Consider the following 25,958-nt stretch of genomic DNA (forward strand, 5'->3'; position numbering starts at 1 on the left):
CAGAGACAGAGACAGACACAGAGAGACAGAGACAGACACACAGACACAGACACAGACACACAGACACAGACACAGACACAGACACAGACACAGACACAGACACAGACACAGACACACAGACACAGACACAGACACAGACACAGACACAGAGACAGACACAGACACAGACACAGACACAGACACAGACACATACACAGACACAGACACAGACACGTTCCTGTGTGTGAATCTCTTTCTTTTGTTGCCCAGGTACCAGTACCTTCCTATGGAGCATCTGGCTGAGATGATCCCTGCCGTGCTGCAGTTTTTCAAGTGAGCTTCCAACGCCGTCTCATCTCACTCACACACACACACACACACACACACACACACACACACACACACACACACACACACACACACACACACACACACACACACACACACACACACACACACACACACACACACACACACAAACACACACACACACACAAACACACACACACACATGCAAATCCTGCCTCGTCTCATTCCACACACACGCACGCACACACACAAACTCTCACACACACACAAACTCTCACACACACACTCATGCTAGTCATACACAGGAAATGATGCTAAGTTTCTTGTGCTATTGGTTGGGGATTTCCCACAGCGGCCAATCCTCTCACTGTCCATGCAAGTACTCATACCCCACAGCCTATCCAATATGACAACTGCCTAACCATAGAGTTTAATATATCTATAGTATATATTTTTTATAATCAAAATGTTGTATTGACTATCAATGCACTGCCTACCAATTTTATTTACACAATTAATACAAAGCTATACATTGAGGCATTTTATAGAACATGATGTATTACATGTTTTTTTTTGTTATGATTCCTTTGGAATGAAGGTCTGAGCATAGTCCAGCATTCTATTGGTTTAGCGTCGAGCGTGCGGCTAACAGCTTGTGTTGAGTGTTGCTTGAGATCAGAGCGCTGTGCTAAAGAAGCTCTTGCTGTGTTCATCTCTGGCGCGCTCACACACACACACACACACACACACACACACACACACACACACACACACACACACACACACACACACACACACACACACACACACGTGCTGCTTGAGACCAGAGCGCTGTGCTAAAGAAGCTCTTGCTGTGTCCATCTCTGTCCTGCTGTCTAGCTTCCGGACTGTAATTGGTGTTGGAGTGGGAGCTGGAGCCTACGTGCTCTCCAAATTCGCAGTAAGTAACATTCTACACACATAGATATGCATACATACACACACACACACACAGACACACACACACAAAACACACACACACACACACACACACACACACACACACACACACAAACACACACACACACACACACACACACACACACACACACACACACACACACACACACACACACAGCATGCAAACCCACACTGAGAGGCAGGGATGCAAACTCTGTCCAGATTCTCAGTGTGTGTGCATGGTCCATCTTGAGCTCCATATCAGCTCATCCTGTGGTGCAGTGACACACTATCCTATAGATTTGAAGTCTAAGAGGACGCGTATCTTTGTGAGCAAAATGCACCTTTTGATAGGGATGTACATGGACACACACGCACACACACACACACACACACACACACACACACACACACACACACACATAGGGATGTACATGGAATAATTGTTACCCTGTTGCATTAAAACTGATTTCTTCATTTCTTGTGATCTGCCTCTTTTTCTCCCCCACTGCTTTCGTCCTTCCTTCCTCCATATGCTCTCTTCACCTCTTATTTCCCCTCTTCTCTCCTCTCCTCCCCCCTCTCCCCTCCCCCTCCCCTCTCCTCTCTCCTCTCCTCTGCCCTTCTTTTCTCTCCTCTCCTCTCTCCTCTCCTCTGCCCTTCTCTTCTCTCCTCTCCTCTCTCCTCTCCTCTTTCCCTCTCTCCTCTTCTCTGCCCTTCTCTTCTCTCCCCTCCCCCTCTCCTCTCTTCTCTCCTCTCCTCTTTCCCTCTCTCCTCTGTCCTTCTCTCCTCTCCTCTCCTCTCCTCTACCCTTCTCTTCCTCTCCAGTTGAGTAACCCTGAGTCAGTGGAAGGGTTGGTCTTGGTCAACATTGATGCAAACGCCCGGGGCTGGATGGACTGGGCAGGACACAAGGTACATATCCTCCTCCTATCCTCCTCCTCCTCCTCCTCCTCCTCCTCCTCCTCTCTCTCTCTCTCTCTCTCTCTCTTTCTCTGCTGGATGGACTGGGCAGGACACAAGGTACATAATCTCCTCCTCCTCCTCCTCCTCCTCCTCTCTCTGCCCCTCTGATTATTTCCACACACAGCAATGCACAGATCTCATGCTGCATTCCAGCACCTCAGGTAGTTCTTCACCTAAAGATTTGATCATATATCATAGTATCATGTGATGAGTATATACTTATTATCATATACTTAAAGATGTATTAGATTGACCAGAATATTAAATAGATCATCATTGTATTTCATACAGTGTGTATTCAACATAGAGAGATCTGACCAATGTGATCCCCCCCCCCCTTCCAAACCACTAGGAGAAGAAATGTAACATGATGTTCTACGTACAACTGAATTTGTATTCTTTATATATATTGTTACAAGGCAAGATGATTTTCTTTCTTACTATATTTCTCTACAATGTGGGTATTATTTTGCAAGAGCTTTTGAAGGCAATGAATGTGTTTTGAGGTTACTCTTGCATCCATCTTGTCTGTCTTGATTTCCCAGCTCACAACACTGACATCATCTGTGACAGAACAGATCCTGACTCACCTCTTCAGTCAGGTGTGTGAATGTGTGTGTATGTGTATGTGTTTGGGCATGTGTGTGTGTGTGCGTGTGTGTGCATGGGGCTGTGCGTGTGTGTGTTTTGTGTGTGCCTGTGAGTGTTTGTGTTTGTATCTGTGATTGTGTGTGTCTGTGTGTGTGTGCCTGTGTGTTTGTGTGTGCCTGTGTGCGTGTGTGTGTGTCTGTGTGTGCTTGTTTGGATTGGATTGGATTCAATTTATTGTCATTGCACAGAGTACAGGTACAGAGGCAACGTGTGTGTGAGTGTGTGCATGTCTTGGTGTGCGTACGTGTGCATACTGTATATACATGTTAGAGTGCTTGTGTGTGTGCATACATATGTGTGTTTCTGCCTCAGCTGCTCTGGGAGGTTGTGTGCATGTGTTGGTGTGCATGTTAGTGTGTGTGCATGTGTGTTTGTGTGTGTGTGTGTGTGCATGTGTGTGTGCATGTTAGTGTGTGTGTGTGTGCATGTTAGTGTGTGTGTGTGTGTGTGCATGTGTGTGTGCATGTTAGTGTGTGTGTGTGTGCATGTTAGTGTGTGTGTGTGTGCATGTGTGTTTGTGTGTGCATGTTAGTGTGTGTGTGTGTGTGTGTGTGCATGTGTGTGTGCATGTTAGTGTGTGTGTGTGTGCATGTTAGTGTGTGTGTGTGTGCATGTTAGTGTGTGTGTGTGTGCATGTTAGTGTGTGTGTGTGTGTGCATGTGTGTGTGCATGTTAGTGTGTGTGTGTGTGTGCATGTGTGTGGGTGTGCATGTTAGGGTGTGTGCATGTTAGTGTGTGTGCATGTTAGTGTGTGTGTGTGTGCATGTGTGTGTGCATGTTAGTGTGTGTGTTTATCTGTGTTTCTGCCTCAGCAGCTCAGCAAGGTTGTTGCAAAGGGCTTTTTTATGTTTAGTGTTTGCCTGACGATTTGTATGCAGTGTGTAATTTAGTTTGAATGTGTGTGTGTGTGTGTGTGTGTGTGTGTGTGTGTGTGTGTGTGTGTTGTGTGTGTGTGTGTGTGTGTGTGTGTGTGTGTGTGTGTGTGTGTGTGTGTGTCTGTGTGTGTAACGGAGTACATTCTGAATGTGATGTGTGTGTTACTCCCAGGAGGAGCTGTGTGTGTGTGTGTGTGTGTGTGTGTGTGTGTGTGTGTGTGTGTGTGTGTGTGTGTGTGTGTGTGTGTGTGTGTGTGTGTGTGTGTGTGTGTAACGGAGTACATTCTGAATGTGATGTGTGTGTTACTCCCAGGAGGAGATGTGTGCCAACACGGAGCTTCTGCAGTCACAGAGAGAGCGGATCTCTAAAGCACCAAACCTGGCAAACATCGAGCTCTTCTGGAAGAGCTACAACAGGTGAGGGGATGCCCATGATCACACACACACACACACACACACACACACACACACACACACACACACACACACACACACACACACACACACACACACACACACACAATTCCCTTGATCACATCACCCTTCACTAAGTGTGCACATCACCCTTAACTAAGTGCTGCTTACATCAACGTACATTTATATATTTACATGACATGTGTATGTCACACACACACACACACACACACACACACACACACACACAGAATTCCCATGAACACATCACCCTTCACTACGTGCTGGTTACATCAACATACACATGTCATGTACATATATAAATGTATGTCTCACACACACACACACACACACACACACACACACATACTATCACACACACACACACACACACACACTATCACACACACACACACACCCTTCACTAAGTGCTGCTTACATCACATACATTTATATATGTACATGACATGTGTATGTCACACACACACACACACACACACACACAAACAACATTTGCACACACATAAACATCTGCTCCTGAAGCTTTTACTCTGCTTATTTCCAGTCGCAGAGACCTGACCATTGAGCGCAACAGCACGTTCAAGTAAGTGTCTTCTCTGACATCTCGCACCATTTGGACAATAGCCCTGTTTTAATTAGCACTGGCACTAAAGTCATCTTCACCCTCCCTCAATGCTGCCCACCATCACTCTCCTATTCCTCATCCTCTTCCTTAATGATGCCCACCATCACTCTCCTCTTCCTCCTCCTCTTCGTCACAGGTGTCCCGTCATGCTGGTGGTTGGGGACCAGGCTCCATACGAAGAGGCTGCGGTGAGTTCACTGCCTTTGGACACCAGAGACTGTTCCTGTTCCTTCACAAAAACAAAGTGAAAAAAGAGAAGTGAAAGTCCTCTCTATGGCAGAGGTGGTGTAGACACACACACTCTGAAATCCACCTCTGCATTTAACCCATCCAGGAAAGTGACACACACACACACAGTGAAGTGAGGTTACATACTAACCCGGAGCAGTGAGCTGCCATTGGCGGCGCCCGGGGAGCAGTGATCGGGGTTAGGTGCCTTGCTCAAGGGCACTTCAGCTGTGGATGTGGGTATGGGAGAGCAGTGGTCTACCACTCCCCCCGCTTACATTTTTCCTATTGGTCGGGGATCGAACCGGCCACCCTACAGTTTCCAGCCTGAAACCCTAACCAGTAGGCCACGGCTGCCCCATTTCATGCCTCCCATTTTAGTTGTGGCTGATCCTTCCGTATGTTCCCTTGTTTGTCCACTAGGTGGAGTGCAACAGCAAGATGGACCCAACAACGACTTCTTTCCTGAAGGTAAAATACTTTACAATCAGTAACAGAAGTTTGATGACCGGTAGGGTACCTACACAAACAGTGTACACAAATTTTACCCCAACTGTATTCCTAACAGAAGTAGATGGGTTGACATGAAAATGTTGTGGTTAAATAATAACTTTGCTTTAATAATAATAATACAAATAATGTTGTGGTTGACCAATAACATTGCTTTAATAATAATAATAATTATAATAATAATAATAAAAATTAAAATAATACAAATAATGTTGTGGTTGACTAATAACATTGCTTTATTATTATTATTAATAATAATAATAATAATAATAATAATAATAATAATAATAATAATAATAATAATAATAATAATAATAATAATAATACAAATAATGTTGTGGTTGACTAATAACATTGCTTTAATAATAATAATAATAATAATAATGATAATAATAATATTGTTGTGGTTGACTAATAGCATTGCTCTACTAGAGTATACAGCACTACACCCTGGCATGAGATCATGATGCACTGCACCAGGCACTATTCCTTGTCATATAGGCATGTACTTGAAAAGAGCTCAGACCAATACTACTCCGTGGCATTTAGGTCAAGACCATCAAAAACAAATTGTGGAATGAAGGATTATGTGGTTCAAATAAGCATGTATCAGAAATACTACCCCTCTCTCATACCACGAGAGCCTAACAGCTTCCTTTTTCTCTTTTCAGATGGCGGACGCAGGTGGAATGCCCCAGCTCACTCAGGTAAACAAAACCAACACCAAAACCACCGGCGGCCATCTTCCCTTCTCCTCAAAGCAATGGTCATTAGGATGCATGTGTCTTTAGACTGCTGCACAGTACATTAAACTGGACTCAATGGTCTCTCTGTCCACAGCCTGCCAAGCTGACTGAGGCTTTCAAGTACTTCATCCAGGGCATGGGCTACAGTAAGTGTGCTATATTCACATATTCATAATTGTGTCCTATAAAGGGAGTTGAGATATTGTCAAATTAGCTGACATTTCTTTTGATAAGTCATGAATTTTATTATGTGACATCATGATTCTTTTCTGTTTTTTGCTTGGGTGTGTGTGTGTGTGTGTGTTTTATTGTCATGTTTTAATCTCTTCTCCCTCTCTCTTTCTCTCCTTTCCTCCCTCTGTCTCTCTCTATCTCCCTCTCTATCCCTCTTTCTCTTTCTCTCCCTCCCTCTCTCCTTTCCTCCCTCTCTCTCTCTCTCTCTCTCTTCCTCTCTCTATCTCTCTCTCCCTCTCTCCCTCCCCCTCTCTCTCCCTCTCTCTTCTCCCTCTCTCACTCTCTCTGCCCCCCCCCCCTCCTGCAGTGGCATCGTCCTGTATGACGCGTCTGTCTCGGTCTCGCACCACCTCCCTCTCCTCCTCCTACTCCATGGAGGGCTCCCGCTCCCGCTCCCGCACTCTCTCCCAGGGCTCACAGGGCGGACAGCTCCCCCCCAGCCCCTCCCACACCATGGAAGTGTCCTGCTGAAGAGAGAGAGAGAGAGAGAGAGGGAGAGAGAGAGGGAGAGAGAGAGAGAGGGAGGGAGGAAAGGAGAGAAAGAGAAAGGGATATGGAAGTGTCCTGCTGAAGAGAGAGAGAGAGAGAGAGAGGGAGAGAGAGGGAGAGAGAGGGAGGAAAGGAGAGAAAGAGAGAGGGATATGGTAGGAGGAGGGTAAAAGGGTAAAGGCAATCGAGGCGAGAAGGAAACGGGATGAAGCTAATCAGTGTATCCGTCCAGCGGTGTCCGCCTCCGTTTCATGCGCACAGAAAGAGAGAGAGAGATGGAGAGAGAGAGAGAGAGAAAGAGAGAGAGAGATGGAGTGAAGAGACTGAGAGAAAATGGAAGAAGGTGAGAAAGAAGCAGAGTGAGATGAAGATGACTGGTGATGAAGATGAAGATGACTGGTGTATGTTTGCAATGGTCAAGGAAAGTTGGAAAGTGCCCATTTGGGTCACCCCCGAGTAATCATCACAAAACAACCATAACATCACCCTGTTCCCTGCTTCACTTCTTCCTCCTACCACAGCAATGGACACTGGTTAGTCCGTCCAATCCCAGTCGCTTCCCAACCACTTTTTCTTGATCTCGATGGAAAATGTCACGAGATCAAGGAAAGATGTTAAGTAGAATTCATCAGGACTTGGGTATAGACACCTGTGGTGCTAAGACGCTAGGCTACTGATTATGAGAAGATGGGTGTTCTTGACACGGGTCACGTTCATTGGTTGTTGATGGGGTTTGTTGTTGGGGGCCGGTACTATCTCCTTACCTTTCTTAAAGGATGCTTCAGTGTACCCTATGCTAAAGGAGATATGAAAGCGCCTTGAGACAATCGTATTGTTATGGCGCTGTTTAAAAATGTAATTAAATTGAATTCAATTGAATGGAATTGAAAGGAAGCATTGAAGCACCTTTTCTAAGCATTTAGAGAATTCAACCAGCTCTTGTCATGGCTTCCACTTAGATTCTTCCCTGTCATTTCATGCAGTCTGGAACCTTCATTGGAATGGGGCCAAAGACCCAAGAAGGGATGAGAAGAGGTTTGAATTGATTAGATAAAGGGATTGAATTGATTAGATAAAGGGATTGAAGGAGACATAAAAAGGGAGATATTTAGGAGGAGTTGATGACAGAGGCGATTCTCTCTCTCTTCCTCTCCCTCCGTGTGTTGAGATGATTGACAGTATAGCCCTTTAAACGTGTGGAGAGTGACTGGGTACTGAGGAGTCACATATGTGTAGTGCTAATCAATAGTAATAATCACAATAATAATATTAATGATTAAATATGAGGATATTAATGATATTACTAATGTCAATGACAATAACGTAACTGTACTGTAAAAGACAAAAAAATAACCATGTTTCTCTTAATTAAGTGTTAACTTTTTAAAGCATATTAAATTGCTAGAAAAACTAAAAAAAAAACAATAGAGTATGGAAATACTTATAGTGTGTCTATCTACTCTTCTTTCAGTTTTCTTTTTGTGTGATATATTTTTTTTAACCCTCTGTGTTCTTATCCTGCTTACCTTAAGCGGGGGAGGAGAAGTAGCCAATCAACCATCAGCCTTGGTGTCATGTGACCCAGGTTGCGTGCCATGGCTTGCGGCTACCACCCCCCCACCCCCCCCCCCTTCACGTTGTCAATGGCAACATTTGTCTTCCATTTGCACCATTTGAAATGACTGTAACTCTTTTCCTGTGTGAGGGGATGGCACCATAGACATATGGATGGCACCGGTGGCTTCTGGGGAGGGGGATCTAATGTTCCTTTTGTTTTTGTTGCTGAACTGCATGCTTGCTTCTTGCCCTTGTGAATGAGGATGAAACTCTCATTTTATTATTATTATTATATATATATATATATTTTTTAAATCTGATCTTCTAAGTATTGTGTGTTCTGGTGATGTATGTCATGGGGCCTATGATGGATAGGAGTTGGACTCAGGAAGGGGGCTTGATTTGAAGTCCAAGTAGGTTGTGCTCCACTTGTATGGATAAATGAGACCAGTTGCACAGAGATCAGTGCTTCCGCTGCTGCTGCTGCTGCAGTCCCTCACCTAACCAATAGGGGTCACTGTGTGGAGGGGGGCAAAAAACTAAAACAACAAACAAAACAATCTAATTGTGCAGTTTGCAGTAAAACCAACCCCCTACCTCTCCTGACCAACCGAGCTAGCCTGCTTATGTTTGTATAGTGCCCCTACATGTTTGTTGGATTTGGTTTGTGCCACAACACGCAGTCTGTAGCTGAGCAGAGTAGAGGTCCATCCATGGCTTCAAGTGATTTTAGGAGTTGGTGCAGTATAGAAGTCCCTGTAGAGAGGTCCGAGGCTCATGGCGTCCCGAAGGTGTTTTCTTGTATATAGAATGTGAATAAGGTGTGTTGTGTGTGTGTGTGTGTGTGTGTGTGTGTGTGTGTGTGTGTGTGTGTGTGTGTGTGTGTGTGTGTGTGTGTGTGTGTGTGTGCGTGTGTGTGGATATGGGAGTGTGGGTGTGTGTGCGTGTGTGGTTGTGTTTGTACATTTAGGTGCACTTTGACCCCTCTAAGCACATTATTGAAAGTGTTATTAAAGACTTTCAAGTATATTATACTCACACACACTCTTAGGATAAACAAAATGGCTTCTTCTTTACAGTTGCACATTTGTGAACCACAACCCCTTAAACGTCCCTACACTGCCAAAAGGGTTTAGCCACTGAACACCAGAACTACAAGCTGTCAACAAGCCATTGCATACCAAGATTCACATTAGTATGTGCCATGGCCATAAATAAACACACACACACACACACACACACACACACACACACACACACACACACACAACACGAGCACAGTCACACACACACAGACACAGACACACACACACACACACACGTGCGCGCGCGCACAGTCACACACGCACACACACACACACACACACAGACACACACAGACACACACACACATACAGACTCACCTCCAAGCCAGGCAAGCACACTTGATGAAACTGTGACCCTTGGAAGCAGTGGAGTACCAGCAGTGTTATAATCAAATAAATGCTTGATTGACACTTGGCCTGCAATGGTAGACTTGTGGTTTGCTCACAATCATCTTCAGCTCAACACTGCCCAGAGTAGACTCTTTAAAATGAACTCATCATGCAAGGATTGAAGTGGTAATTCTCCTGCATAGTTTGAGTGTTTGTATGTGTGTGTGTGTGTGTGTGTGTGTGTGTGTGTGTGTGTGTGTGTGTGTGTGTGTGTGTGTGTGTGTGTGTGTGTGTGTGTGTGTGTGTGTGTGTGTGTGTGTGTGTGTGTGTGTGTGTGTGTGTGTGTGTGTGTGTGTGTGTGTGTGTGTGTGGTGTTGTGTATGGTCTTAAGAGCATCCTGTTTTCCATTTGTTATTGCTTTCAATGATCTATTCTATCATCTTTTTTTCTTGACCAATGAATAAATGTAATATTCTCTTTAGTCCTCTTCCGCTTCGGTTTCCCTTACTTTGTTTCCTTCTTTTTTTCTGACATTTCTGGTCAGTCTCTCTGTACAACACACACACACACACACACACACACACACACACACGCTTCTGGTCAGTCTCTCTGTACAATCTGTGTCCTACTATTTACCCAACGATTTGGCATCTCTACCAAAAAGGGGTGGAAAAATAACCAAAAAAAGTGTGTGGGGGGGAATGGGAAGGAAGTTCTAGTGGCAATTGGGTGAAGCCGTGTGAATGTAGTAGTCTAGTCCCTCCCCATTTTTGGTTGTTTATTTTTGATTTGATTTTTCTTTCGTGGTTAAACATTTTCAACCATACCCATCTACCCTGTTTAGGTTTTTTTTTTTTCTAATTTCTTTATGTGAAATGGTTCCTGTCTCAATGTGCGCACAGGGTTAGTCATTAGTGTGATAGTTTGTGTAACAATTTTTTAGCGATAGCATTTAAAAAAGGGAAATAATATCATTAACAAAAAAAAGTTTAACAAAAATACAATCGAAATTATGTGTGGCTAATTTCTCTGTGTATGAACTACAATGAACTGAAAAAAAATGAACTAATAAAATGAAAATGGAAAAAAATAAACATTTTTGTCTGTAATTCTTTTTTACTCTTAGTGAGAAACTACAATTGAAGCTGAATGCATTGGTTTGTGAACTAAACTGAACTTCTCTGTCCTACCCGGCACACTAGACAATGCCCCGCAAGCTTATCCTTCAGCAGAAAGCGGGACACAGAGAAGTTACACACACACACGCTCTGACTTTCATATTTTTCAGGTTGCCGGTAATCCAAACCATCAACAAGTTACAAAGAACAATGACCTTGGTGATTGTAACTATGGAACACTACCTGTGGTCTTCCCCTTGAACCCTGTCATTTACCATCATATTAACTTACCAGGATTAAATGTGTTGCCATGGAAATGCAGCACAAACATTTCCCCTTCCACCATAAGCCACTGTTCTCATGAACCTGAGCAGCATACTCCTATACGAACCATACAGGCAGCACCAGCGTGATGGATGTGTGTAGTCCACTCTAGTTGTGGAGGTATAGACAGCTGAAGTGGTTACATAGCAATATGTGATAGCATTTATGTGATAGCATATTCAATTATCCAGGTTGATCTAGGTGTGTTGTTCTTTCGTTTAGTTTTTTGAAACATTTTGTTTTGTAAAGTCCAGAAGAGTTAAGGTGAGCTGTCAATCACAAAGATTCCCTGCTTTTGAGACCAAAAGGGGTGAAGACTTCAAGAATCTCAATAACAGAACTATGGTAATGTATTTATTGTCTATATGCATTTACATTTCTGAGTGTTTCATTTGTAATTCATAAATATGGCTGTGTTTTAGGGTGCGCTATTTAACAGATTGAACTATGTGGCAATAGTTACTGGGTTGTATTAACAGATTGAACTATGTGGCAATAGTTAATGGGTTGTATTAGGGTTAGGGTTAATATTTAACAGATTGAACTATGTGGCAATAGTTAATGGGTGTTTTAGTGTGCGTTATTTAACAGATTGAACTATGTGGCAATAGTTAATGGGTTATATTAACAGATTGAACTATGTGGCAATAGTTATTGGGTTATATTAACAGATTGTACTATGTGGCAATAGTTAATGGGTGTTTTAGTGTGCGCTATTTAACAGATTGAACTATGTGGAAATAGTTAATGGGTGTTTTAGGGTGCGCTATTTAACAGATTGAACTATGTGGCAATAGTTAATGGGTTATATTAACAGATTGAACTATGTGGCAATAGTTATTGGGTTATATTAACAGATTGTACTATGTGGCAATAGTTAATGGGTGTTTTAGTGTGCGCTATTTAACAGATTGAACTATGTGGAAATAGTTAATGGGTTGTATTATGATGGCTAGCAAGACCAATACTAGTGAATATACATTTTTGGAAAAAAAAAAAATATATTTCAGATGTCTTGATGTACAGCACCTCTAGTGCAACACCAACTATACGTAACAACAACATATGTGTGTCTTATTGATGTGGTGCGCTACTCTGTAACTTGATGTGTCGTACTTAAAAACATACAGAGGGCTACGGAACATGTTTTAGGACTATCTCAGGGAGTCATACAAACAGAGAGACCTAATCAAACAAACATGACAGCATTTTATCAGCCTTTTGTCATGCATACGTTAACCAGACATGACTGCATTTTTTTCGGAATTATATGATATGACATGATGTACAATCCAATATTTAGCAGGAACCTGAAGAAATGTGTGTTTTGTATTTTTCTTTTTTAAACACACCACTCCGCGCATTAAATGGCTCAATTTTAATTTGACGTCAGTGAGCCTTGAGTCTTGATTGGCTGCCTCAGTTGCTCCTCCATTCTTCTGTCTTCACACCTCCTTCTCTCCCAGATGAGCCTCAGTTGCTCCTCCATTCTTCTGTCTTCACACCTCCTTCTCTCCCAGATGAGCTTCAGTTGCTCCTCCATTCTTCTGTCTTCACACCTCCTTCTCTCCCAGATGAGCTTCAGTTGCTCCTCCATTCTTCTGTCTTCACACCTCCTTCTCTCCCAGATGAGCTTCAGTTGCTCCTCCATTCTTCTGTCTTCACACCTCCTTCTCTCCCAGATGAGCCTCAGTTGCTCCTCCATTCTTCTGTCTTCACACCTCCTTCTCTCCCAGATGAGCCTCAGTTGCTCCTAGTCTCAGTCTTCACACCTCCTTCTCTCCCAGATGAGCTACTGGACCACTTTGTTCGCTCTGCTGCTGGTGTGCAAGGGCAACCCCACCTGCACAGCACAGAGCACCTCCTCACCTGACGCCTCCACCTCCTCACCTGATGCCTCCACCTCCTCAGCTAACCCCTCCACCTCCTCACCTGACGACTCCACCTCCTCACCTGACGCCTCCACCTCCTCACCTGACGGCTCCACCTCCTCACCTGATGCCTCCACCTCCTCACCTGACCCCTCCACCTCCTCACCTGACCCCTCCACCTCCTCACCTGATGCCTCCACCTCCTCACCTGATGCCTCCACCTCCTCACCTGAGAGTACAGTTAACGCCACGACTGAAAACGTCTCCGCAGATGTGTCTGCCAGCATGAACACGCCCAGTTCCACTGCCCCTCCAGTCACTGCTGAAACTTCCACTAGCACTGCAACTAGCACACAATCACCTGCTTCTGTCACTACACCGCTTAATTCCACTTACGTTTCTGTTCCCGTGACAACCACAACGTTTGCTCTGACAACCACAATGACATCCATGACAACAACAGGGACTACAGTCTTAACCACTTCCACATCCCCAACAGCATCTATGTCAACTCTCACTACAACCACAACCTCATCAGGGACTGCAGCTGCAAATCCGTCCAACCCACTATCTGCGACCACATCTCCAACAGCTGGATCATCCCCAGCTCAAGTCGCTGTTTCAACAAGCTCAACCACCTCTGCAGCAAACGCTCCTCCAGCTGTAAACAGCTCAACCACCTCTGCAGCCAACGTTCCTCCAGCTGCAAACAGCTCAACCACCTCTGCAGCCAACGCCCCTCCAGCTGCAAACAGCTCAACCACCTCTGCAGCCAACGCCCCTCCAGCTGCAAACAGCTCAACCACCTCTGCAGCCAACGTTCCTCCAGCTGTAAACAGCTCAACCACCTCTGCAGCCAACGTTCCTCCAGCTGTAAACAGCTCAACCACCTCTGCAGCCAACGTTCCTCCAGCTGTAAACAGCTCAACCACCTCTGCAGCCAGTGCTCCTCCAGCTGCAACCACCTCTGCAGCCAACGCCCCTCCAGCTGCAAACAGCTCAACCACCTCTGCAGCCAACGTTCCTCCAGCTGCAAACAGTTCTGCTTCCACATCTGCAGCCAGTGCTCCTCCAGCTGCAAACAGCTCAACCACCTCTGCAGCCAATGCTCCTGCAGCTGCAAACAGCTCAACCACCTCTGCAGCCAGTACTCCTCCAGCTGCAAACAGCTCTGCCTCGACCTCTGACCCCTCCAGCATCAGCAGCAATAGCTCTGTTGCTGTAGCAGCTGGTTCTAGTTCCGTTAGCAGCACTCTTGCTAGCGGCGCTAATGGTAATGGAAACTCCACCATGTACCCCAAAACTGTCGCCAATGGTAACAGCCTAGCATCAACAGCAACTGGTGCTACAACATCCCAGGCCAGCGTTTCTTCACCCAACAAAGTCTTATCTGGTCTGCTATGCTGGACAGGTACATACACAGCACACAGTTGTCATTTTGCAGGTGTGGATTAAAACACTCATTATATATATATATTTTTTTTTTGTCTATTTATTTCTATGTATTTATTGTATTTGTAATGTAGAGTCAGGAATGTGATCAGTGATAACCCATAACATTCCTAAATCTCCAAATAATTCTTGTGTAGTTTCTTATGATAATTGATAGTGACACATGAAGGTACTTTGATTTCTTTTGCAGCTTTTCTCATCCAGATGCTGCTGTTTCCTCAATTTTGACGTTGCCTCATTTCAACATGGGGGTGGATTTGTGGGTGAAGACATGCCTCCTGAAATACTGGATGGATAGGAAAGGAATGATCTGAGGTCACAACATGAACATTTTATATTGACAGGGTTGCAACAGAAAAATGAAATGAAAATGAACTATAGATTTACGTTAACCTTTTCCTTGACAGGATTCCACAGACAACACACTCAACAGGCTGTGTAGTTGCTGCATTGTCCTTGCTCATTTTATATGTAAATATATGATATACTGTAGTTATAAATAGATAATAGATGTAAATAGTAAATATATGATATATGAAGTTCATGTCACTAAAGCGCCTTGAGATAATTGTCACGGCACTATTTAAATAAAATTGAATTGAATTCAAAGATGTAAACAATATAGCTTTCAAAATATGTGTATGCTCTTCTTAATTCTTTGCACAGCATATTGCACCTTTAATTCACAGCAAGGCATGTCTAAGGCAACCCAATATCACTGTGTGTGTGTGTGTGTGTGTGTGTGTGTGTGTGTGTGTGAGACCTGCAAATAGGCTTATTTGCACAGTAAAGTCTCATTCAGTGAAGAAAACTGAAAACAATATAAGTCTTCAAGAAAACGGTATTTAATTGCGTACAGGATCATGTAACAGCATTATATAACCAACGAGTTTTAATGTACACCACACTTTTCCTATGCATACATTTTCCTTTTGCTATTGTTGTTTTTTATTTGACTGTTTTTAAATCATGCATTGAAACCTAGGTGACTTTGTTTCAAAACCCTGTTATCATATTCAAGTAACAGAAATCCTATTAACAAATGATCAGATGTACAGTATCAATAGAGTTCATGTGTGTATATTTTTTGTCTAGAGAAAAATTATGTTAATTTCACATCTCAGTTTAGTTAGAACCATCTGTTACATGCACGGCTTTAGGCATGACCATGAAAGGGAGTTCCGAGGTTATAAAAAGTAAAGCACATTTATTTAAGAATAATAGAAGAGTCAGTGTAATTGCCAGAAATAAAAGTGTAGTGCAAGTGGGTGTCTAATGGGTGTACATATGTCCAAACAAACAAATATAAACGATGCGTAGAGGAGAGGGAGCCTCCTGCACCCTGCAGCCTGGCCCTCATATGGTGGAGCTCATTAATCCCTCATTCCTCACACCTGCGCAGACTCTGCTACCTCAGCTGTGGAAACAGAGAGCACTGATAGCAGGGGGCGGGGCAGACCAGGCTGGGTCGTGACACATCATTATCAGTAAAACATCAATACAGAAATTTCATTACGAGCTACAAGAATAAAGTTGTAAGAATATATTTTTGAAGTATAAATCTCATGAGAACAAGAATGTTCAAAATTATATTATGTACATAAAATCAGAGAGGTCTCCTTAATATATACAAAATACTACACTAAATAACTGTACTGCTAGCTCTCATCATTTGAAAAGCTTTGAGAAAAATCCAGCCAGTGAAAATGCTGTGTCTAGGAAAAAGATTTGAGTCAATCCTATTGATTGAAGGTTTCCCAGCTCACTTGAAACATCTTTGAGATGCTGGCAAAGATAGCGTATGTCGAATAGAAAGAGGACATGACACTCAGTAACCTTCACTCCCCCACCATTGTTATGGGCTGTCCTCAGCTTATTCACAGCCCCATTTATGTTCATCTTCAAACACTTCAGCACTTGCAAACGAATGCGGAGTTGATTTGTGAAACATGTGATTTGTCCAGTAACTAGGGTTGTCCCTAGTATAGCCACATTCTTCCATGTCTCTTCGATGAGATTCATTTTATGCTCCAGAGATTCTCCAGCTTTTTCAAGGTCTCTCAAAGCTACATGGACGTAGCCGCTGTCTTTTCTCTGCATTACTGACAGGGCACGGTTGTACAAAGCAATGATATCATGATTATCTGCTTCCAGCGCCCTGGAGTACATCTCAATGCTTTCCCTGAGAAGCTTCTGATGCCTTAGTTCATTCCCATATCTTACGTAGAAAGACACAGCAGAGGAGGGACACATCCCTCTTTCCAGGAGCTCTCGGGAATTCCTCATGGCTACGTTGAACCTGGACTTCTGGGTCTCTTTTGATTCGTCCTCATTGAAACGTGTCAGAAGCCACAGTCCCCAGCACTCATGCATCGACTCAACAATGGCATTGAACATTTTGCTGTTTTTATGCTGTTCATGTATCTCATCTAGAAGTTGCAGGTAATCAGAGAAGAGATCTTCCTTCCTAGTCATCTTTGGAATGTCTGTTGTCAGGTAAGAAGACAGCCTTTCACACACTAGGTTGTCTCTTGCCTGTTTTGCATCTGTCACGTCTGTGTCTGCTGAAGCTTCCAGATAGGAAAATAGGAGGTCAAGGGCTGCTGCCATTTCATCCCATGACTGAGTGCTATGGCCCTCTTCTAACGCCACCAAAGCTTCGCTTAGCAGCCTCTGCACAGTCCCTCCTAATACAGAGATGCTAAGGTGTGCTAACATCTTTTTAATGAAAGACATATTTTTGATGATATCCACAATGATTGGCATTGAGAAATGTCTGGCACACATGATGAGTTGGGCAGAGCCTGGGTTCCCCTGGCGTGCAGTGCGCCCGAAAGCCTGCTGCTCAACTCTGGCGTTCAGGGGTAAGAATGTTTGTACAACAAAGAGGCCTCCATCCCTATTCACTTCCTTGGAGACTTTAAGGTCTGTTCCCCGTCCAGCCAGATTTGTTGCTATGATGACATCTCTAGCCTGAAGAATTCTCCCAGTAATTTCAGAGGGGTCCATGTTGTTGTTTGTGTAACATTTAGGATTGACCCCCTGGATGGTTTCTGTAATGGCTTTCTCAATAGTTTTGACCCGGTTTATTGTTTCACAGAGGACCAGTACAGCTCTCTCCTCTCGATAACATGTGGAATTGACCTTTTCATGGACAACACTGCAAATTGCTTTCAGCCACTCCTCCTCTTCATTCAGAATTCTACCCTCTTCCTCAAAAAGTTTCCTTCGTCTAAAGGAAGGGATGCAGCAGGTTTGCATGTCTTTGTAGAGCTTCTGAATCATTTGAATTTCCTCTTTGTTTCCCAAAGTTCCTGAGACACCAAACACCTGCCCCTTATACATCATAAAGAGCCTTACATTGGACATGAAGTTTGTAATGACTGTCATGCTGCTCACTTTGGTCTGATGTTTAATTTCAAGAAACTGCTGAAGCCCATCACCCCATTTCATGTTGTTTTGTACAACACCTGTGCACTGGTAGTCTACAGGGACCACAGTCTCTCCTTGTATAATGTACTCATCGCCCAAAGCCATTTCTATGGCCCTAAAGGCATTCTCTACCCACACCCGCACCTTATTATGGACAAAATGCTGGAATCCTGGGATGTACGAGTCTTCAGGTGTTACCTCAGGGCAAGTAAACTGAAGATCATTTCTTATTTTCTGCTCAACGAAGTTGAAAAGAGTCTGTCTGCCTGAGAACAAATGTCGGCATATACCTCCTTTGAGGAACAGTATGGGAATCTCATGCCGGCCTCCAACTTCTCTATCCTCTGGTCTGTTCAGCTTCTTCAGAGATCCATCTTCTTCTTTGGAAAACAAACTGTAGCAAAAGTTAGGAAATTCTTTTCCAACCAGTCTGAAAAAATCAACAATCTGGACCATGTCAACACATTCAAGTTTTTGAATTATGTCTTGGGAGTTGAGATGTTTCATGTCCTCAGCAAATCCCTTTGGAAAAATCCCTTTGTCCTCGGCCAGCTTCAAAAGAGCATCAGTGTCAGAGGAAATTTCAGTGTTTTCATGTAGAATCTGGACGAAGGACTGGATGGGCCCTGTTGTTATCCCACAATCTAGTTTTTTGCACTGACTCACCAGAAGCCATATTCTTGACAAAACTATGTCTAGATGCTGCATGGCAGGCATCTTGCTGTTCAGGTAGACCATCTCCAGACCTTTATCCAACATGAGAGAGTCCACTTCATCCACAATGACACATTCGAACTTTCTGTCATCCCTTACATTTGTCCTCTGGAAATGGTGTCGGAGCCAGTCTCCTGCGAAGCTGTCTGTTGTGCCGTACACTATATGACGCTTGTAGCACGGTTTAAAGACCTCAACTGATTTATTGGTGTTACAGCCTACTTCAAGACGCAGTTCTTTATAGAAGGGCTTCCAAGCGTCTGCATCTCTCTCAGCAAGTACTGGGGAGCTGGAAATGATATCGACCTTCTGACCCTGTAAGGCCCTGTAGGCAGCAAACATGGCCACTATGCAAGACTTTCCCTCTCCTGTGCCCACCTGCAGCAGGTAACTGGACTTTGAGAGAGCCAGGATGCACCAGCTCACCATCTGGGTGATACGAGGCTTCAAGCCTTTTTTCACCCGTACTGTTTCACAAAGTTTAAAGAGAATTTTTTCCATTTCGTCTTTCAGATATTTATTCTGGTCAGTTGCGAGGGCTAATAAAACAGCCGACACAATTTTTCTCACCTTATCAATCAAAAGTCTATCAACTCCCTCTTGTTGAGAGAGGGCTTGAAGAATTTCCTCTATTTCTTTATCTCCGTGCTTCCGTAACTTGTTTCGGAGTTGTTTGTCATCAATCTTGGCATCACACACCAACTGGAAAACATTGCAATCTTCTTGATTCGGATCAATTTTGTGAATTTCTATTGTGTATAGCATTTTTGCCATCCATCCGTCAAAATCAACAGTTTGTTGTTTTGGCCATTTGAAACGCTTCACTAAAGCTTCAAAGAGCTTTTTCACATTGTCTTTATCCCAATTAATGTTTCGTATCAAACTCTGAAGTCTAGGGAAGCTGAGGTCCATCTTATAAACAGTTGCATCCATGGTGTTCTGTGCATTCAAGTAGGATTGTGACCCTTGGTATCTGTGGTAGAAAATAAATTATAGCTATTAATAACAGTATTACATTATCACACAAAATATACACCTACCACACAGAAGTAAATATGGTCAAACTGGTTCTAAAGAGTAAAATTTATGTATGATTTTTTCCACTTTTTCAAAATGTTTATTTTAACAGTATAATTGATTCTCTGTATCCTTGACCCTCTAAAGAGAGTTTATTTAGTGACCAGAGGTGGTAAAATCCATTATTGAGCATAAGAGTGTGATGAGTATAAGTACTCATGCCATGTCTTTGTACCTCGTACTTCGGTAAAAGTGACCAATACCATGTAATAAGCCTGGGTACCAGCCGAACTTAGCCCCGCCCACAACATTTGAGGTGGCATTGCTCCGTTGGGGCGGGACTATGCCCACACCAGAGCTGTTCGTACCAATCAAATTGCTTTATACGATGATGGACAGATGATCAACGTAATTAACGTAATCAACCACGTCACCAAAAAGCGCTTGGGTTGAATTTGTTTTTAACAAAAATCTGACCTGAGATGTCTAGATTCTGCCATCGAGTCTGTTTTAGAAGACATCAACAGCGCATTCAATTTGAAAGAGGAACAGAGAAACGCGAACAAGGCATTTGTAGAGCGAAAATATGTTTTTGCCGTTCTTTCTACAGGATTCGGTAAAAGTTTAATTTATCAGCTTGCCCCAATGGTCCCTCTGATTGCCCTGATTACTCTGATTGGTTGTCGGTCTATCCAATTGAGCGAAGAGGCATTTATTTTCCTGGTTCTGTTGACACACGCCCTATAATCACAGCCCCATGGAGCAGTATCAGACTCATATTCTGACTAGAATTATGAATATGACAACGTCAGGCTACCATGGCATGAGTTCAAATAAGAAATCTGATTTTAACAATGCCAGGTAGCAACCAAAATACATCTCTGAATAGACAATTATCTTAGAATAGAAAATCATCGGCTGAAGAATTACCAAGGCTGCTTGTTTAACAAACCAAAATACAGATCTGAATAGAAGAGATTGGCAGCATTCATTTTTGTGCAACACTAGATAGTCCGGCATATAAAATCAATGCATTTATTCACAAAAATGTCATTCATAAAACATGTGTATCTAACTAATTACTAAAGTTCAGTGTGTGTGTGTGCGAGAGAGGGAGTGTGCGTGTGTGTATGAGTGCACAAGCTTGTGTGCTTGAGTGTATGTTGGTGGTTGTGTGCTAGAAAGAATGTGTGTGTGAGTTCCTTTGTTTGGCCACCATAGTTCCGCGTGCCTGCGTGTGCACATCCATGAACATACGTGTGACATGAACAACGGACGAGATGATGGAACTGAATATTGCTGCTTTCCTGTTGTGTCAGACATGAGAAGAGGGGTGTAGTACAGGTGACATCAGGCTACAGTCACAGCGAGAGGCGTTGATCATTTATGCAAGTTCCCATTTAAATGACACAAAAGTTGCTGATTAAATCTCACAAAGGTTCCTGATTAAATCACACAATGTACAAATTCCCGGTAGACTTCCGGTAAATCACGCGGTTTAGCTAACCTGCCCATGGCTGAAGAAGTGCCACAGCTGACCTCAGGGATAAACAAACATTCTTAGCTGGTAGGACATGTCATGCTTTGTTATCATAGACAGATTCGCTCATGGGTCCTCTGTCCTCCCTCCTCTTTTGTCATATAAAATTATATATATATATATATCAGAGTTCACTCAATAATTCATGTTTGGCTTGCTATGAAAAGACTTAGAATATTGAAAAAAAGATATTGAAAAAAGGATATTCACAAAACGGCTGAATATGTACAGCCATTACAAAACCTTGGGACAGATGTCCCTAAATACAGGCAGCAGAAATATAACATCCTTCACACTTCTGAAGATGCTAGAGAAGAGCACAGACAAAAACCTTTTTCTCACCAAAGAAGTTTTCCACTACCACGCTAACCCTTTGTGAGGGACCAAGGTGTTCACCCCAAGTGTTTGGGATGTGCGCGCTGGAGTTGGTGGTGAATAAAAATTGATTTTGAAAAAAAAAAATTATAACACTGCGACTCTCAGGTATTTACCCCAAACATGTATACACAAAATAAACAAACAAAAATCAAAACACAACACGGTATTGAAGGTCACAAACACTTGGCAAAAACTAGGCACATTCTTGAACAATCTAGGAATATTCTAAGCATTCTGGGCACAGTTCAACTAAGCACAATTCAACTAGGAACATTTCAACTACGGACATTTCAACTAAGCACCAAAACTGTATCCATGCGTCTAGATACAGCTTTCACTTAGCCTCACAGTAGGCAAAGTGTTATTTTCCTCTCATGTCTGTTCAATCTTTTCCCAATGCCTCTCTACTCTTCCCTCATGGAATGAGGCACCCTTTAAATAGGGCAGCCCATTGGGCTAAATTGGTCCAATTAGATCTAACCATTGAGGAAGGGGAGCCCGGACTAACCATTGTAGAGGGGGAGACCAATTCTCTTGCAGGGCAACATGAGTAAAAACTCCCTTTTTTTGCCACGGTGAGAAGGGGGGATTTCACCTTCTCACACCCTTTTACCAGAGCGCTGAACACACCCATAATTGGCACATTCCATTGCGGGTCCATATCAAGAGTAAATTCACTCTTATCAAAGTTCAAATGGTACCAATTGTAATACTAATGAGATCAGGCCTTCACAACAATAAGAACAAAGAGTTATAGGTCACATTCTTCATCGGAAACCTTACAAATGAATTCATTAATTTTGAGAGGGCACAACCATGATCATTGCGAGCCAGCCCAAACCGCATAGTCGCCCCGGGACAGGAGCATACTTCCTTACAACGCTGGAAAGGTGCAATAGCAGCAAGAACTAATTCAGCATTAACAGTCATTCTTTTACATATGTATTTACATAATGCTGTACTGTATACAAAAAACAACTTAATAAGACATTTGTCTGAACAACTATTGCGCAATAAAACGAAGATTTCCAACAACAGCAAAATGATTGAGTATGAGTCAAATGTTTGACATGGTTTTAGCAATATGTGTTGACCCATCTGCTTCTACACAAGCCAGACAAGTCAAACCAGTTCAGATTTGTATGTAGTTATGTGTAATGAGTGTGGTAAAAGTACCACAAATCTGTTGGTGAAGAGGTACCTATGAAATGCGGCATCACTATGTGGCATGCCCTTTAGGAAATTATTATCATATATCATTTAATAAATAAAATAAATGCTAAATGCTTTTAAAGCACACCAATTGCTTTACCAATGAATATTAGGTCAGAAAATACAAGGTCTACCTAATACCTTCAAAATATGTCTTTATATATGTCTTTCTGTATTTTGCAGACAAAAAAATACGTCTTACATGTCATAAATACATTCACCACATAGTCCATATGAAATGCCGTGCTTACCAGCTGGTTGGTGACGAGTCCTGACATGACTGAAGATACTCTTGGACACTCTGCTTATATACCTGCATTATGAAAATCCCCTAAAAGTCTTTCATTCTGCTTCAAACACGTGATTTGCATGCACCTACCAAACATAGTCAGAACTGCATATTTGGTCTGTGTTATTTCACTGGTGGAAGTTTACTGTTTTGTATGGGCACTTCAGGTAAATCACGTGGTTTAGAATAGGCTTACCTGCCCATGGGTGGAGGAATGCCATGGCTGATCTCCCAGATAAACACACATTCTCAGCCATGGGATGCTGGTATTTGCAACATCCAGCTTCACTTCTACTTATAACAAAAGGGCTATTTCTGAAAACCAGCCCTACTCAGGAGGAATGGGGAGGGGAATTTTCACCTTGGGAAATACCTCTTGCATTCTGAAATCAACACTGATATTAATGCAAAATAAGAATTATTTATTAATCTTGATACTATATATTGGTCTGATATTTTGGGAAGAACTCTGATAAATATGTTAAATGAACTCTAAACAGCATTCTGCATTTTTGCAGACCTGCCAAAACAATTTTCAGTGTACTGTAAACAGGGTTAGTCTGTTGTTTATGGGAATAACTCTGAAAATATATACAATGAATGCAAATACATATAAATGTAATGTGTATGTAAAGAAGGAAATCTATTATAAAACGTCTGATATATTTACTGCAATTTCCTGACAATGAATCCCCTTTTTTACACATTGATTTGTAAACCTTTTCTAATCACCTTTTTTACACATTGATTTAGTAAACTTCCTGTAGTCCTGTGGTTAATTCTAGGGTGTGGCTTATACATGGAAATAGGCTTTTATCAATTTGTTCAAAATATGTCTGTACACTTGTTGTTAGGACCTGGCTCGTGGCAAGCAACATAATGAGAACAAAAACACCCAACACTTTAATTATAATTATATTTATTCTTTTGTAGGGAAAAAAGGTTACTGGAGTGCAAACTGCTTGTCCTGCTGCCAGGTAAGCAGTTGCAGAGTGTGTGAGAGAGAGAGTGAAAGGGGTCTGGCCAGTTCTTAAAGGCATCTGGCATGGTCATGTGAACCACAAGGGGGACGCCAAGAGGGAAACCACAAAACCCTGATTTGGTCTTTCACTTTTAGATGATATGTGAGTAACTTGCAAGTGTCCCACTTAATGTACAAGATAATTTATATTTATGTGGACATATTGTATGGAATTATGTGTACACTATTTGCTTTTATTGATTAATTTGAGCATCTGGTCCCTGATAGATTCATTTGTGAACCAGGTGTCACAACAAACATCTGATGACAAATAGTGAGATTAATTTGATGTGTTCAAAAGGATCTGTTTCATATGATATTGTTTTATGCTATTTTAACAAGAGTCAGTGGTGCTAGTCTAAGTGCAATCTTGTATAACTCATATGCGACACACAAATGTGTGTCATATGCTATGTATGTGTATGCCAGCTGCACATAAGATCTGTGTAATTTCAGTGGTGAAGTTTCCTGGTGTGTATCAGGGCTTCAGGTAAATCACGTGGTTTGGAATAGACTAGCCTGCCCATGGGCGGAAGAATGCCATGGCTGATCTCAAAGATAAACAAACATGCTCAGCCATGGGGTGCTGGTAGGACACGTCATTCTTTGATACCATAGACAAGGACCCATCTCTAAATGACAGCTCACTGCTCTGGGTTAGTGTGTAACTGCGCTTCACTGTGTGTGTGTGTGTCATTTCCCTGGATGGGTTAAATTCAGAGGTGGATTTTAGAGTGTGTGTGTCTACACCACCTCTGCCATAGAGTCACTTTCACTTTCACAAGGACCCATCTCTAAAAGGACTTTCACATAGGAGGCTCGTGGGTCCTCTGTCCTCCCTCCTCTTTCCTCATATAAAATGATCTAATATAATATATATGTACGATGTAAAAAATTCCAGGTGTACCAACAGAACTTCAGGTAAGGTATAAAAAAAATAGGCTAGCCTGGCCATGGTAGAGGAGTGACACAGCCGATCTCAGAGATAAACAAACATTATCAGCCATGGTATGCTGGTATTTGCAAGGTCAAGTTTCACATCTTCGTATTAAAGGGCTATTACTGAAAAACAGCTTCAAAACTTAAGATATCTGTCTCACAAAGCTGATATCATATTATGGCAAGCCGAACAAGAATTATTAATTGATCTTGATATATATTGAAAGAAGTCTGATATATGTGTATTAAGGTCTGATATTATGGGAAGAACTCTTATAAATACTGGATGTTTTCTTAGAACTCTTGTTTGTAAACAAAGACAATCATTTAACCAGCAGGGGAAGATCCCCCCACTAAAACATCACTAAAAACTACAAACTTCAGTTAGAATGAAACTGAAAGTTTTACTCTCACTTAAACGGACCCGGATGGTGGAATGAAGGCTCTGTGTTGTTTGTGCTTAGGACAGATATCCTGTGTAACGTTATCAAGCTAACGCTGTGATGTGTTGTATGTGCTTAGGACAGATATCCTGTGTAACGTTAGCAAGCTAAGGCTGTGATATGTTGCATGTGCTTAGGATAGATAGCCTGTGTAACGTTAGCAAGCTAACGCTGTGATGTGTTGCATGTGCTTAGGATAGATAGCCTGTATTAACATAAAAAAGTAGCCTAATAGGTGCCAGAGCTAGGT

General features: G+C 42.5%; 1 protein-coding gene across 1 annotated transcript in view; it reads left to right on the forward strand.

Annotated features, from left to right (window-relative positions):
- ndrg2 (NDRG family member 2) overlaps positions 1–8,598 on the forward strand; it is a 34,638-nt gene extending 26,040 nt beyond the window's left edge. The window contains exons 6-16 of the mRNA XM_080859776.1: positions 250–312; positions 1,168–1,228; positions 2,056–2,142; positions 2,739–2,795; positions 4,033–4,136; positions 4,699–4,737; positions 4,916–4,967; positions 5,431–5,478; positions 6,189–6,224; positions 6,358–6,409; positions 6,805–8,598. Of these exons, the coding sequence (XP_080715902.1) occupies positions 250–312; positions 1,168–1,228; positions 2,056–2,142; positions 2,739–2,795; positions 4,033–4,136; positions 4,699–4,737; positions 4,916–4,967; positions 5,431–5,478; positions 6,189–6,224; positions 6,358–6,409; positions 6,805–6,968 (763 nt within the window). The 3' untranslated portion in view covers positions 6,969–8,598. The remainder of the gene's footprint in view (positions 1–249; positions 313–1,167; positions 1,229–2,055; positions 2,143–2,738; positions 2,796–4,032; positions 4,137–4,698; positions 4,738–4,915; positions 4,968–5,430; positions 5,479–6,188; positions 6,225–6,357; positions 6,410–6,804) is intronic.
- Positions 8,599–25,958: the final 17,360 nt, after the last annotated feature.

The sequence above is a fragment of the Sprattus sprattus genome (genome assembly GCF_963457725.1).
Source record: "Sprattus sprattus genome assembly, chromosome: 21".
Lineage (NCBI taxonomy): Eukaryota > Metazoa > Chordata > Actinopteri > Clupeiformes > Clupeidae > Sprattus > Sprattus sprattus.